Here is a 14,288-nt window from a genome sequence, read left to right as displayed (position 1 = left end):
GTTCGATCATTAAGAGCCATGCCCCATTGCTCCGTTGCGCTCTGTCGCCTTGTCACGTTTTCGTTCGTTGCAAAGTGCTGCGTCGTAGTGCAACGAAGCAATGGGGCATGGCTCTAATGTGACCTCAAAAACAGATTTTCCCGCGATTTCAGAATAGTTTGTGTAGTTTAATATTTACATTGAAATGAAAGTGGGTACTTACTTCGACTTACATTTTTAATAACCATCAAAGCACGGCATGCGACCGTAACTTGTGTTAATTATCTAGTAGTTAGTGAATAATGTGGTATTGTTTTTGTGATAAATTAATTTGCTTATTGAATTATCTAGGTATAGTTAACATTATTAAGTAGTTATATTTTTTGAGAATGAAATTAATGTTATTAAACCGTATATAAAAACATTTAGGCCGAATGCCTCTTTGCTTGATAAGTAGTTTTAAAAAATATCAATAGTCCCACTTATTTGTACATTTATGGAGAGTCGATTTAAATTTACCGAGAGTTTTGAAAATGTAGGTTAGGTTATATCGAATACGAAAGCTAAAAATGAGTGTAGCCGAAATTATCAGTTTTCCTGATATAAGACTTGAAAATAAAATTTTCACTTGCAGAATTCAGTTGAAGAGTAAAAAAATACTTATAAAAGATGTATGTTTCTTTTGATTACAAATGCTGAATTGCTGTTTATCGATTCTTATTTATAAGAGTAACTTGTTTAATTAAAAAATTGTATATTTAACTGCGCTCTGGGGCTTCGCTCCCGTGGGAATTTGGGGATAAAAGGTACCTTATGTGTTATTCCAGGTTATATTCTACTCATGTACCTTTCATAACAATCGGTCCAGTATATTTTGCGTGAAGAGTAACAAACATACATACATCCTTACAAACTTTCGCATTTATAATGTTAGTAGGATAGTGGGTTGGAAGCTTTACGACTCTCATTGAGACTAGGTAGACAAATAGACTAGATCGTCCGGTTTCGTGTGCGAAAAATATAAAAGGTAGACCATGTTACTTCTTCCATGTTAATAAAGTAAAAAAGACTAGATTTTTTTGATAAAAAACCTTAGTAGTTTTTTACTTTATACGTTACAAACATACAAATCTCCTTCCTTTTTATAATATTATTAATATTCCTGTGCGCAATGATAAATTTTCCACCGGTCCGGGAAGTAAACAACTTCATTATTTTAACCAAAGAAGCTTCTAAACTTTTTACTGTAGGTTTTTTATTTGTGGTCTAATTATAGCACCTCTGACGCAAAAGGCCCATGAGTTTGCATAATAATGTATCAGAACCTGATCCACATAAATAATTCGATGATAATAATTATATATGCGAAAGCTAGTTCGTACGTCACCTTTTCACGTTTATTACAACCAGTAATGTAGAAATATTTTGTTATGGTTTCAATCCTTGATTTCACAAATTTACCAAAACCGGAACTATATTTTCTTGTAACAAAATTTTATAAACAAATTAACAACGTAGTATTACTTATGTTCAACTTTAGTTATGTATTTAGTATTTGTGAGAGAAAATATATTTTATTTTTTATTTTGAATCTTTGAGTAATATTAACCTCATACATCTCTGAGGTTTAGGAAATTATTTTTAGATGCTCACAGATATTGTAGACTCGAATCATCGTGAAATATGTTTCGGAAGTCACATCTGAAACACACCAGAGACAACGCGTCGATTGACTTTGCATTGCAAATGACGCTGTTATAAAAAAGAGTGAAAACTAAAATACAGTCAAAGTAAAGGTTAATTAATTAATGTAACTTGATGTGGAGTTTGATTTTACCTTAATTAACATATTTTGGACGTTATGGAACACTTCTCGATTTGTCTCGACTCTATGTTTACGTCCTTATATTCTATATATTATAATATATTTAATTAATAGCCATTTCGATTATCACGACCGACGTCACTTTTGTGGTTATAAAACTATTATTTCGGTGAAGTGCTCTCGTAGTCCGGGAGCTAATATGTCAAAACTTATGACAATTTACAAATTATATCTAATTTTCAGCACCGTTTTCCTTCAGTAAATAATTTTAGCTTCTATAGCTCTTGATCTTAGGCAATATTACTAGTGTTATCTATTTATATTTGTAGTATGTACATAGTAAATACATTGTTTTTAATTAATTTTAACATAAGTTTCACAAATCCTTGAATTAAGTTGCCCATTGTTAAAGTTTTATTAACCGCTTTATGGATTTAATACAAATTGTTTGTTATAAGGGACAACACGTGATGGACTCTTGAATAATGTGCATGAGTCAAGGGTGTTATTTTTCTAGCAATTTCTTCCAGCCAATCTCTTACAATTAACGCTATGGACGAAGAAAAGTAAATGGAGTTTATTAATAGAAATAATAGCTTTGTTATTATTTCTCCACCTTTAGGAACACCAGTTTATCCATATAATAATTAATTTCTGTCAGTCTAGCACAACTATTGATATTAGAAAATACAAATGCAGAGGTATTTCAGAGATATATATATTAACTATATTATACTTACAAGAAACTATTTTCTAAAAAATAGGTATAGTATCAAAAATTTAATATTCAGCCATCAGCTTCCGACCGGCGGGGTGCGCTCCTATCTTGATGTGGATGACTTTGTTCACAGAAAATAATAATTCGTCACCCACCACGATTGCGTTCTTAATCATAACGGGGCTTTCGTATCCACAGGCCAGTATTTGTAAACACAACCACTTGTTTTGTATTAGCTGAGCATTGTTTTCGATAATATTTGGCGTCTAGCCCCTGTCCTATTTCTACCTTGATCTTCGCTGATAATAAGATGATTTACCGGCCAGGTATATAATAGTATAGACGAGGCGCGCTCGCATAGTGGTGTGTAAGGCATTATCACAGATAGACAACTTAGTGTTAGTAATCGGAAAATAATGACCTTCTCAATACTCTTTGTGTTGGCCGTTTGCGGCATAGCACAGGTTCTACCCAAGCAAATACGTAAGTTTTAAATTATTTTAATGGTAATTAAGTTGATATGTTTGTAAACAATGGATTTAGTAATTAAGAAAACTCATCAAGACGTACGCCGTTTAATAAATATTTAGTGAATATTAGATGCAACAGATGTAGTAACGTATTTATGTCATCTCGTAATTATTTTATTTAATGTATGCTGAGTATTGAATTGTTGAACAAAGCAGTGCAAGCGTTATGAAATGCAGGAAATTATTTACGACAAAACTTATGTCGTAATCTATGTTGCAAATAAGATTTTAAATGATATTGCAAAAAGAAGAATATTTATGAGAGTTTAAAATTATAAAAAAAAACACAGATATAAGAACGCAATATTCTTCATATCAGATTCTCAAAATAAGCCCTTTCAATTGATATGTCACACGATATAATTTGCGAATATTATTTATAAATTTTCTAATTGACTCTTCATAAGTAGCCACCGAAAAATATATTTACATATTGAAATACTTGGTTTATCTTGTGTACTAAATTTCAATTCGGTTCGGACAAACAAAAACACAAGTGATTTTACGAGTATAAGGGTTCCATTTTTATCCTTGTGTGGTACGGAACTCTAGAAAAATAGAATATTTGTTAATTCCGGGACAGAAAAGCGAAATTACTGGACACTGTACAACTCGCAAAATTTTGGAACAAACCTTGATTTACCGGCCATCTGGCACCCTTATAAGGGGATGTCACTACATTTTTTTTAAAGTCAAAAAATTTTCATATTAAAAACTTTTATGAGTACGTTGTACGTGTATAGTATTATCTCAAGTTAGTTGCGCCTTTTTCTTCCCTGATCATTTAGCTGAACAAAAATATTTGTTTTAAAGAAATTTGTTCTAAAGAAGACAAAAGGTTTCCAGGCATTATAGCATACAAACAAACAAGAATCAGGTTATGTAATATAAAATTAGTATGTTAATAAAGTTGATTTTTGCATGGAACAGACCTTCGACTACAAGTTTTTAGTCTTATCATGATTATAACTTACAGAACATGAGAACAAGGAAATCATTGCATTACATAATTATAAACACAATTATTAATGCATGTTGGTTTGACTGTCCGGACCGATTTTTACGAATGAATGAAATAATTAAACTTTGTAGAAACTACTAGGATTTATGTATTCCTTTGAATTTGTATTTATATTTAGAATGTTTAGTTTCGGTAATTATACTTAGAATATATATTTAAATCGTCATCTTGTAGATGATAGACGCTTATTCTAATTAAGTTATATACTAACTCAATAAGTTAGTAATTAAGTTATTAAATCTGTCTGAAGTTATTTTCCAGTTGTCCCTATCAAACACTTGTGAAACACAATTTGTAACGCTATCTGCTTTTAGATATTTTATCAGCAAGTGGTGAAACGTTTAGTAAGTAGTGGATATTTCGATTCGATTTCGATTTTCTAGTTTTGTACTTCGACATCTACCATGTCGAACTTTCCACGGACATAGAAACAATTAAATTTTCAAGTTTAAAACATTAACACTTTTCAGTTTCCTGACACTGTTCTTAAGAGAAAAACAAAGAAATATCTCAATTTCAGTAAAATATTTTGGAGTTAATATAACTTCGGACATCGTCTGTTGATTTTTAGAATAAAATAGAACTATTTACAAATACGGATAAGTATGAAATAAAGTGGAAGTCATATGCGTTGGTATGATTAAAGTAATGCCTGACAATAGTCAATAATCGTGTCTAATCAATGTCGCCATTCAGTAATTACATTGCATAATGTCATAACATGCAGCCGTGTGCACTTTACCAGCACGAGATCTTCACAGTTCGTTGATAATGACTCGGCACAAGTCAAAATAGCAGGTTTGTGTAATGTCTTGGATTGAATAATAAATGAGGCTATATAGCTGTTGAGGAGTAGTTCCAATAATATGTATTTTCATCACGTGCCAGGGACAAGATAATAAATATACATCGATATAGTAAAATTCTTCAAAACCCATTGTGGTATATAGCGTTTTTGTATTTATACATTCTTGAAATAATGAATACCTAGGTACTCTCTTGTCTACGCTATACAACCTCGTACATCTCGCGTTTTTTTTGTAAATTGATAAAATCACGAATTTAAAAGGGGCCCCGAGATTCCATAGCTCTTCAACTTTTGCTGGTATATCAAGCTCTTTTTATGTTTATGAAGGATTATGAGAAATAGTATTGGCAACAACATTTCCTTAATGGTTAACTCCTCAAGAATGTACAACAATGTCTGATTTATGAGTTTTGGAAAAATCTATAATTATATTTTCGCGGTTCGAAACAATTTCACTAAAATGAGTTAAGACTACATGAATAAGTCTGAATAGTATTGGAGACTCTTTCTGTAAACAAAGCCATTCGACTAAACATAGAATGCTAAATTCATATGGATGAAGCCGCGGTCAATAATAGTATAAATTAATCAATTTCATTACCATGTAAAAATAACTTCCTGATCGTCATAGAAGTTCTAGTGTTCATTTTTCAATATTCTTCATGTTTAATTTATAGATTATAATTATTTTATTACACTGGCTGGAATACATTTAAAACCGACTCGTGTAACCATGGTTACTGGCCATAGCATTCTCTTGGTAGCTCGTTATAATTTTTTTATTGGCTGTTGTCAAAAACTATATTTTTAAACCTTTAAAAATGTGCAGTGCTGATGTGCAGTGCACACTTTAATGTGCAGTTTAGATTATATCTTTGTTTTTTTTCATTTTATTTCCTTTTTTTTAGAAAAACATATTGCACTGTAATCATTACAAAAATAATCTGCTAATGCCCTTAACGCCCTTTGGCGTATCTTCTAGTCAATTATTTAGACCAAACATATATTGCTATGTTGTCACCGTCGCTAATTATGAAGAAGACAATGTATTTTTTGTTAACTTTTTTAAATATTCAGTTTAGTTCATTGTATTACCTACCCAATTTAAGCAAATAAAAATGATTTGATTTTATTTTAATAACATTTTGTTAAAAATATTGGAATACGGTATTAAATAAATAATAAATTATTGTTTTCCAGCCAGCTACATCCAGGTATGCAAGCGCGACCAGAGCACCATCGACGACTGCGTGCGGCACTCCATCGAAGCCCTGCGGCCGCGACTGGCGCAGGGACTCCCCGAGTTGGGAGTACCCGGCATAGACCCTTTCTACATCCCTGAGGTAAGGGTCGGAGGGAATCTCTCTTATCTCTGCGTAGGGTTCCCTTAGCATTTATGGCTACGAGATGCTTGAAAAAAAAATATTTGTTTGATTGTGCTCTTCCCTTCTTGGACACGCATTTTAGGGCCGTAAAATGTAATATTATTATAAGTATAAGTTATTATTATAAGTTAAATCAGATACTTTTTAAAATACAGAAAATACTAATTTATGTAAGGAACTTGTACAATTTGTCGGAGTCACAATATCCGAGTCTGAAACGGTTCTCCGACAATTGCTTCGTCTACGAACGTTTCGTCGACAGAATGTTTCGACATCGCGGGCGTTTGAACGACAGAACCCTTCATCTGCGAACGTTTCGCCGACAGAATGTCTCCTCTATTCTAGACTCCAATATCCGAGTTATCAAAAAACATTCCTAATATACCGAGTGACAATAAATAATCGTCATTTGTTATTTAAATACCTCTTCTATATGTGCTACTTTTACGTTTTGTAGTCAAAGTAGGAAAACCGATATACCCTATTTAAGACGATATTTTTGTTGTAGCTTTCAGCCACAAGCGGAGAGAGTCCCATAAGGGCTGTGGGCAAAGATGTGAAGGTCACGGGTGCTGGTAACTTCACTATCAAGGGATTAAGGTTAGTTGAAAATTGAATACTCATTTTATTGTCTTTTAGCGCCATCTATGGATAATATTCACTATTACATAGAATAACAGTTGTTGTTGTAAATGGCTTTACGTTATAGCGGAAATGTTCGCCGTACATTGACGGATTCGGCATACATTGCTGATTTTTTATTGCGGTATACAAAAGCACTATTACAAACTACGCAATGTTCATGCATTCGCTTCTGCGTTCAACGGTGTGGAGCCGTTCGTATTATAATATAGCAGTGAATCTGTAGATGTCTCTATGTAGTGTTCTACATAAATCAGTACGAAATCATTTATTTCAGTTAAAAAACATATTCATTTGTTCCTATAATTCCGGCTATACATTGTTGACTATTAATTGCTGTAAATTCATGCTCTCATATAAATTACTCATGCATTCGCTTCGGCGACATTTATCTGAGTTCAGGGATAGTGTAAAATATATATGTGCATAATATTAACATATTAAATTCTGGAAATATGCGTAAAATCTTTTATATGTTTTAACAAAGTAGGGAAAAAAACTGGCTGTATGAAAATATAAGAATCTCCACTGCGTTTCTTTTGTCTTTCACAATCTGGACATAGGAGCTGGCTATTTGTCTATTGTCTATTGTTAAAAGCTGAAAAGATATTTGTAAAAACAAGTGTAAATTGATACATACAATCTTAAAACACACAACATGTTGTATATATTTTATTACTTTTATTTATTCGATTTTGTTTTGTGGGATGATAGCATGCTCTCGATTTAAATTTGCATACCCGTGGACGGTGAAACATGTAGGATTAAGTTTTTCTTTTATCACCACATTGTAAAAATATGTAAACTCATGTTTTTGCACATAAATAATCTATGTCCTTGTCTATGTTTATATTTATGTTTTGCTCCTACACCAGCATGGATTAAACCGATTGTTGTTTTTCCAGTGTTGATCTGGACACGTTCACCATCAAGGCCCGGGTGCGCTTCCCCAAGCTGCACCTGGACGGGAGGTACAAGGTCGACACCTCAGTGCTGGGCATCCCTCTGCATGGCCAGGGCAATATGAAGACTGACGCCGGTATATACATATTTAAGCTTTATTGCACAAAATACAATTTATTATTGTTCAACATACTGATAATGTGAAATACTTTGTGACTGCAAAATATACTTACTTAAATACGGACAAAATATACTTACTTAACAACGGAAAGATGCGTCTCATCCACCTTCAGCATTCTTTCGTTTCATTCTGATATCTGATAAGGATATTTGCTTACCTCCCGTAGACTAATGTATAAACATCTGACAGCTGATAGGTAACAACAGCGTTCCCAAAGAGCATCGCAGGCAAGAGGCATTTCGTAATTTAAAAAAATTAAGTTTTAATTTGTACGTCAGCAACGATGAGTTTATTGAATTATTGATAATAATGTAAAAATAAACTTTTCCAGTGAAATGCGACGCGGAGCTGGTGATCCACGCGCAGACCTTCGAGGTGGACGGTCAAGAGTATATAAAATTTGACAACATGGACACCAACATCAACATCAAAGACTACAGGATCCGTCTCGACGGCCTCTTTAATGGGGACAAGGTTTTAGGTAAATAAATATTTATTTATTTACCTAAAATTATTAAATATTTATTTATTTACCTATAATTAATTTTAATTGACAACACTTAGCTGTCCATACTATGCACTGCTTGCATTGTGGGACCGATGGATACAAACATAGAAACGGGCACAACATAACACATGCACATGTACACACAATTTAACCGCGCTGGGAATCGAATCCAGGACCTCCAGATTGATGATTATAAAGAGTAAAGACAATAAAAATTTAAAGCTAGCTCAACACTATCGGCGGTCTCTGACAGATGTCTAAACGAATTTTACAATGAGTTTTTATGTGACATTTTCTTACCGCAAGAAAAAAAAAACCTGAAATATACGTTGAAGTCGCCACGTTACTTTTTGCCGATAGTATGAAATATCTGAATACTACTAGTGTTACTACAAAACGATGGCTAAAGTTAAACATTTTCTAAAAATATTTTACACCCAGAATGAAAAATGACTGACAACTCGAAAATGCCATTAAACACGTGACATCTTAAAATGGGGGAGATAGTGTTTTATAGCAAGTGTTGTTATGCAGTAAAACTGTTTAAAATTTCCCTTTTCATCCTGAAGAAATAACTTTCAAAAAGTTGTAATAAGACATGAAAAATATAATAATGTGTGATGCTTGAACCAGCCAATCATTTTTTGCATTATTAAGTTTTATCTTCTATCTAACAACCTTTTACATGGAAATCTGATACAGGCCAGTAACAGACAATAACATAATGATATTTCACAGGTGACGCTACCAATGAAGCCTTGAACCAGAACAGAGGTGAATTCCTCAGGGCAGCGAAGCCTATCTTGGAAAGGACAGTCACTAGGCTTCTCCTGGATATAGCCAATAAGGTGGTAAAGGATATCATCCTAGACGATGTTTTACCAAAACCATAATTAATGAAAGAAAATGCGAAGTGTGAACGAAGCTTAAGCTGTAAATCGTGATTTCTCTTTAGGCAAATTTCGTCTTACGTTGGCTATGTGTAAGGATGAATATTTGAATGAATATTGAAGAGGAATCAACCTTATATAATTCCGTTATAATAAATTGTAAGTAATTTTAAATGATTTTAAAGATACAATTTTTAGTTCTTTTGCATTTTCTCGATAATTCCTAATAAGTATTGTACAGATATAATATTTTTGAAATGTATTTAAAAAGATTTAAGTAGATAGATAGACGTAATAATTTAAAAATTGCAATGATTTCGTGATAATAACATTATAACATAAACCATTTTAATTGTAATTACGTCAACTGTTTTTTGTGAGCCAAAGGAGCGAGCCGATGTGACATAACTATGAAATTGTGATTTTGTTATTAGTTGTATTAAATAACCAAATTTTTACGAAAACATATTTTTATTTATATTTTATGGTCCTCGTTTACACCCCCGTAGGAATTTAGGGATTCTAGATAGATTTCCGAATTAAATTGAGGTCCATAAACTTCCTTTCCCAAAATGTCTCTTGAAATTGTCAGGAATTACAGGAAATATCTCATAATGTAATTTATTTACATTATGATGTATTTAGATACCCAGTATCTAAAATTTATAATGAAGGAAAAAATCCTGCTTATTTTTAAGGAAAATTCTCGGCGTCAATTAAGAATGTCTGCATTATACATTCAATTACAATCAGTAGTAGAGTTCCAGAGATTAACGCGTTTTATCAAGTAAAAAATTATTATATCTATTTTTGTTTAATTGTAGTAAGTTTACTAAAATATACCTATATTTCCCATGTCGTACCGTGCCTTGACAATAATTCCGGGATGAAAGGTACCCTGTGTCCTTCTCCGTACTTCAAACTATATGCAAAATTAGTAAGCAAAATTTCAAGAAGATTGGTTGAGTAGATAGAGCGTGCAGAGGTAACAAACAAACTTACTTTCGCATTTATAATATTAGTTAGGATTTTGGAGCTAGGCTCCACGCTGGTCGTCTATACAATTTTCTTTAGCCTGACGTTACACGACGTTCATATTTTAGATACACTATCCAGTTTACATCCCTTTTGACGTAGACAGGCCCTCGATTAACCACACAAAAGCCACATTTAGTCTGATGCTGGCCTCACTGATCGAATAAAAATACAAAATTAAAGAATTACAAAAAAAAAACAAAAATAATCTCTTCATAAACTTTTAATATCTGATTCCAAGTCCGCAGGGATTTCAGACTCAATAAAATAAAAATAATATGATATTTGTGAGCCTGAGTCTCGTGCACATAAAGCAAATCATATAATACCTACACGTACAACTTATTGCGGCAATGGCGTGCAGGTAATAATAAACTAAAATGTTTTACCTAGTTACTGTGCTGTTCTGAAGACTAATAACATGTTTTATTATTAATTTGTATAAAGAGGTCTGGAAGGTTATGCGGATGTGAACTTATGTATACAACAAGGAGGTTCAGTTCACGCTATTCCATACTAGGAACGTTATCTTAATAATAAATCTTATAAAATTTCATAATGTACAAAAATACGACCCCACGACAATAAATACACTTCTTTACGTGTTTTATATCTTTCAAGGAAGATTTTATCGTCATCTTAATAAAAAAAAATATAACAATATTAGGTAGTTTTGTTATGTTTTTCAAAAAAGTATTTGACACAAGGTTCTGTGTGCTTCCTAGACCAACAAGGCGCGTTGATGTCTTTTCCTATTAGACTAATTCTAAATAACTAGAATGGCTTTATTTTTACTAACATAATATTATATTCTTTCCCGGCACATTTTAGTATATGTATATTATTCCATTATATTATATAATGTATACTTCCCCCCTGTTCCTTAAAATTCTGGCCCAAATCCATTAAAGTGAGTTTTAGACGCAAATTTTTAGGGCAAAGAATTGTCATCTCTTATATAATTTAAAACGTTTTATTAGCTACTCCAGCGGTTTCAATCAGAATTTCCTACATATAGATGACTAGCTTTTGCTTGTGGATTCGCTTGCGTGGATTTGCAACGGGGAGTGTAGATATTCATTGTGATGACAGGTAGTAGTTAAAGGTAGCATTTCTCCGTACTCCTGTACGAAGTTATAAATATTGGTTGAGATGATGCGCGAAGAGGTAAGAAATAAACGTACTTATAATGCTAGCTGTATATATTTAGAGTTAATAAAACATGCATTAAGTTCTCTGTAACATAGTATAATATAATGGCGTGGAACCTAACAACTTCTTGCATGCAAATAGTGTAGGCATGTCATTTGGTACAGCCAACTCCACTGCGTGCCAGCAAGCCTGTATGGCCGCTCTATGCCGCGGTAATAACAACAAATATGTAATATCTCGAGTGCGTTGGTGTGCTGTTAATTGTACATAAATTAATGGATATTGCAGCTATTATAAGGACCTTAGTACAAATATTATAATGATACTATCAGCATAAATACACAATTAAGTACTTTATAAAGTTCAACCAGTCTATAGGTATTTTATTACTACTTTGATATAAATTTTATTAAATGTAATTATATACAATCATCATCATCTTATTGAGTGTTATTGCTAACACTGGTGTTTATTCAAGTCGCCTAAAGGCATCTGACCTGACTTTTACGACTACCCTACCATCTAGTGGCAGGTAGTCGGTATTAAATGCAATTAGAAAATCATTCATCAATATTTTTTTGATAAAGTTTTGCTCCATTTGAAAGATTGTTCATGAAATATTTATATTTTGCATAAATTGTCGTCAATTTAATTGGAAACGTTGTAAAACGTTCTAATACTGAATTTGATAATATTATTACTATACTAAGAGTTCAAATGCCAAAACTGGACAGTTATGTATGCTACACGTAATCGTTCACAAACCTAAACAATAATTATTAATTTTCTTAACATATATTATTTATATTAATTGAAATAATGATGTATTTATACATGTATATCAATGTATCTCGTGAACATTGGTTTTCTCCATTTTCTTATATGCATCGGAAACCTGTACATAGAAACTCAAATCAAATAAAAAAGCAGGATAGATGAAGTCGAGATATATTATCGTCAGCCATGTGGATACGACATCATATGAACGATCAGATACGAAGTCATGGGAATCGAGTGTGTCATGCTCACTCAAATGGTCAATCTGGTGGTGGCGTCGTGGGCCGGGTCGTGAGGTTCCCTCTATTATGGTTGAGCTACGCGATGGCTGTCCCATGCGTCAACTCGTGAACGGGTGCTGCCAGAGGGAACTGGTCATCTCGTTTCTCATATATTTTCATGTAAGTTAATTGTGTTTCACATCGATATATATATATATATATTATAATCAGCACTCGGATCACAATCATAACCTGTTTTGATATACCTTTTGACTATGTACATTATGTACTTTTATATATTATTAGAAAGAAAAAAAAAAAAACATTGTAAGAAACAATAATGGTAAGCCGATCTGGCATGATAGGGACCAACACTGTTCAAATGAGTTTCTTTCGGCATTTCTTCTCAGCAGTGGTCGTTCCGAAATGCCAGTAGTTTGTAGCTTGTGAGAAATAACTATAAATATAAAGATTGACGAGAAAAAGTGCCTGTGAAGGTCTAATTTCTGAATAAATGATTTGAATTTGAATTTGAATTTTTACGACTTTCCATCATTCTTGACGATATCAAGTCAGCTCTTGCTTCTTGGGTTTGTCACAACAAAGTATAGTTATTATTTAAAAAAAGTTTCTTTTTTAAGTTGATTAATGTTTGAGTGACGAGCAAAGCAGTGGGAAAAGCTAGTTCCGAGTGCACTATACTCACAGTTTGTATATACGGAAAACGATGTATGTATAGGTACTTATAAACTAATGGAGTCCTTCCGTCCGTTCGTCCGTGCTTACGAAATGAGTTATTACGGTTACGACTGTGGTTATCCGACGCACAAATTATAGGATGTTATGTTTTCATACCAAGCAGGCTGTGAAAAATTTGCTCTGTGTTTCTCTTGTGATTTTTACAAATAGTTTCATCTATGTTGATATTGTAAAAGAAGCTGTCATTTAGATAGGTAGGTGTCCATAAGATTCCAAACAGTTTTCCTTTTGGACCAACCTGATATGTAAAACTGCCTCATTATTAAAAAAACATAAAAAAATATTATTGTTTTTCTATTTGTGTCACAATTTCTTAGATTTTGGATTCTATTGAGGGAACTATTTATGTTTTTTGATGTATGTTTGTTTTTAAACCCCTAAAATGATGTTATACATAAACAGTAGCAGTTTTACAGGCTGCATATACAGAGTTCAATAAAATGTTTACAAATAAAAGTTAAATTAAAAAAAAACACAGATGTTCTTTATTCAAAATAAAGTTGAATTAAAAAAGCAGATGTTCTTTATTCAAAATAAACGGCTACGTATGCACTTATTTGGTGAGATGTCGCAAGTTCCATCTTCATTGCTTGCCAATATTCCGCGAGTGCCGATCGCCTTGACACGTTGCCCAACGTCGCCACTTGCCATTCGCTGGCCACAGGAAATACAGATCACTGATACTGGCTGGAATTACTTTGGAACCGCTCATGTTTCCGAATTCAAAATTTAATAGATTTTACCTCCGTGCTGGTTTTATCTTAAAACTAGCTTTTGCTCGCGGCTGCGCCCGCGTAGTTTTCCCACGTATTTTTCCGGCATTAAATATATCCTTCTCCATAGTTCAAACTGCAGGTTTGCAAAAAGAAGATTGTTTGAGTAGATTGAGCGTGAAGAGTTAACAAACAAACTTACTATCACATTTATAATATTAGTTACGAAGTTAAAATATTT

At 32.8% G+C, this 14,288-nt stretch overlaps 1 protein-coding gene across 1 annotated transcript; it reads left to right on the top strand.

Annotated features, from left to right (window-relative positions):
* Positions 1-2,843: 2,843 nt before the first annotated feature.
* LOC128670271 (protein takeout-like) lies at positions 2,844-9,854 on the top strand. The gene is made up of 6 exons (XM_053745806.1): positions 2,844-3,005; positions 6,082-6,224; positions 6,775-6,866; positions 7,814-7,947; positions 8,324-8,473; positions 9,239-9,854. Exons 1-6 carry the CDS (start codon positions 2,939-2,941, stop codon positions 9,391-9,393), a joined length of 741 nt encoding a protein of 246 aa, XP_053601781.1. The 5' UTR covers positions 2,844-2,938; the 3' UTR covers positions 9,394-9,854.
* Positions 9,855-14,288: the final 4,434 nt, after the last annotated feature.

This window comes from Plodia interpunctella, chromosome 5 (assembly GCF_027563975.2).
Source record: "Plodia interpunctella isolate USDA-ARS_2022_Savannah chromosome 5, ilPloInte3.2, whole genome shotgun sequence".
In the NCBI taxonomy this organism is placed as follows: domain Eukaryota; kingdom Metazoa; phylum Arthropoda; class Insecta; order Lepidoptera; family Pyralidae; genus Plodia; species Plodia interpunctella.
This window is presented reverse-complemented; position numbering and strand designations above follow the sequence as displayed.

Bases quoted from the DNA above. Each gene is read 5' to 3' on its own strand.
- LOC128670271 (XM_053745806.1), top strand. From the start codon at position 2,939: ATGACCTTCTCAATACTCTTTGTGTTGGCCGTTTGCGGCATAGCACAG. The intron at 6,867-7,813 runs GTTAGTTGAAAA...TTGTTTTTCCAG, and splicing joins TTCACTATCAAGGGATTAAG to TGTTGATCTGGACACGTTCA. The intron at 8,474-9,238 runs GTAAATAAATAT...GATATTTCACAG, and splicing joins TAATGGGGACAAGGTTTTAG to GTGACGCTACCAATGAAGCC.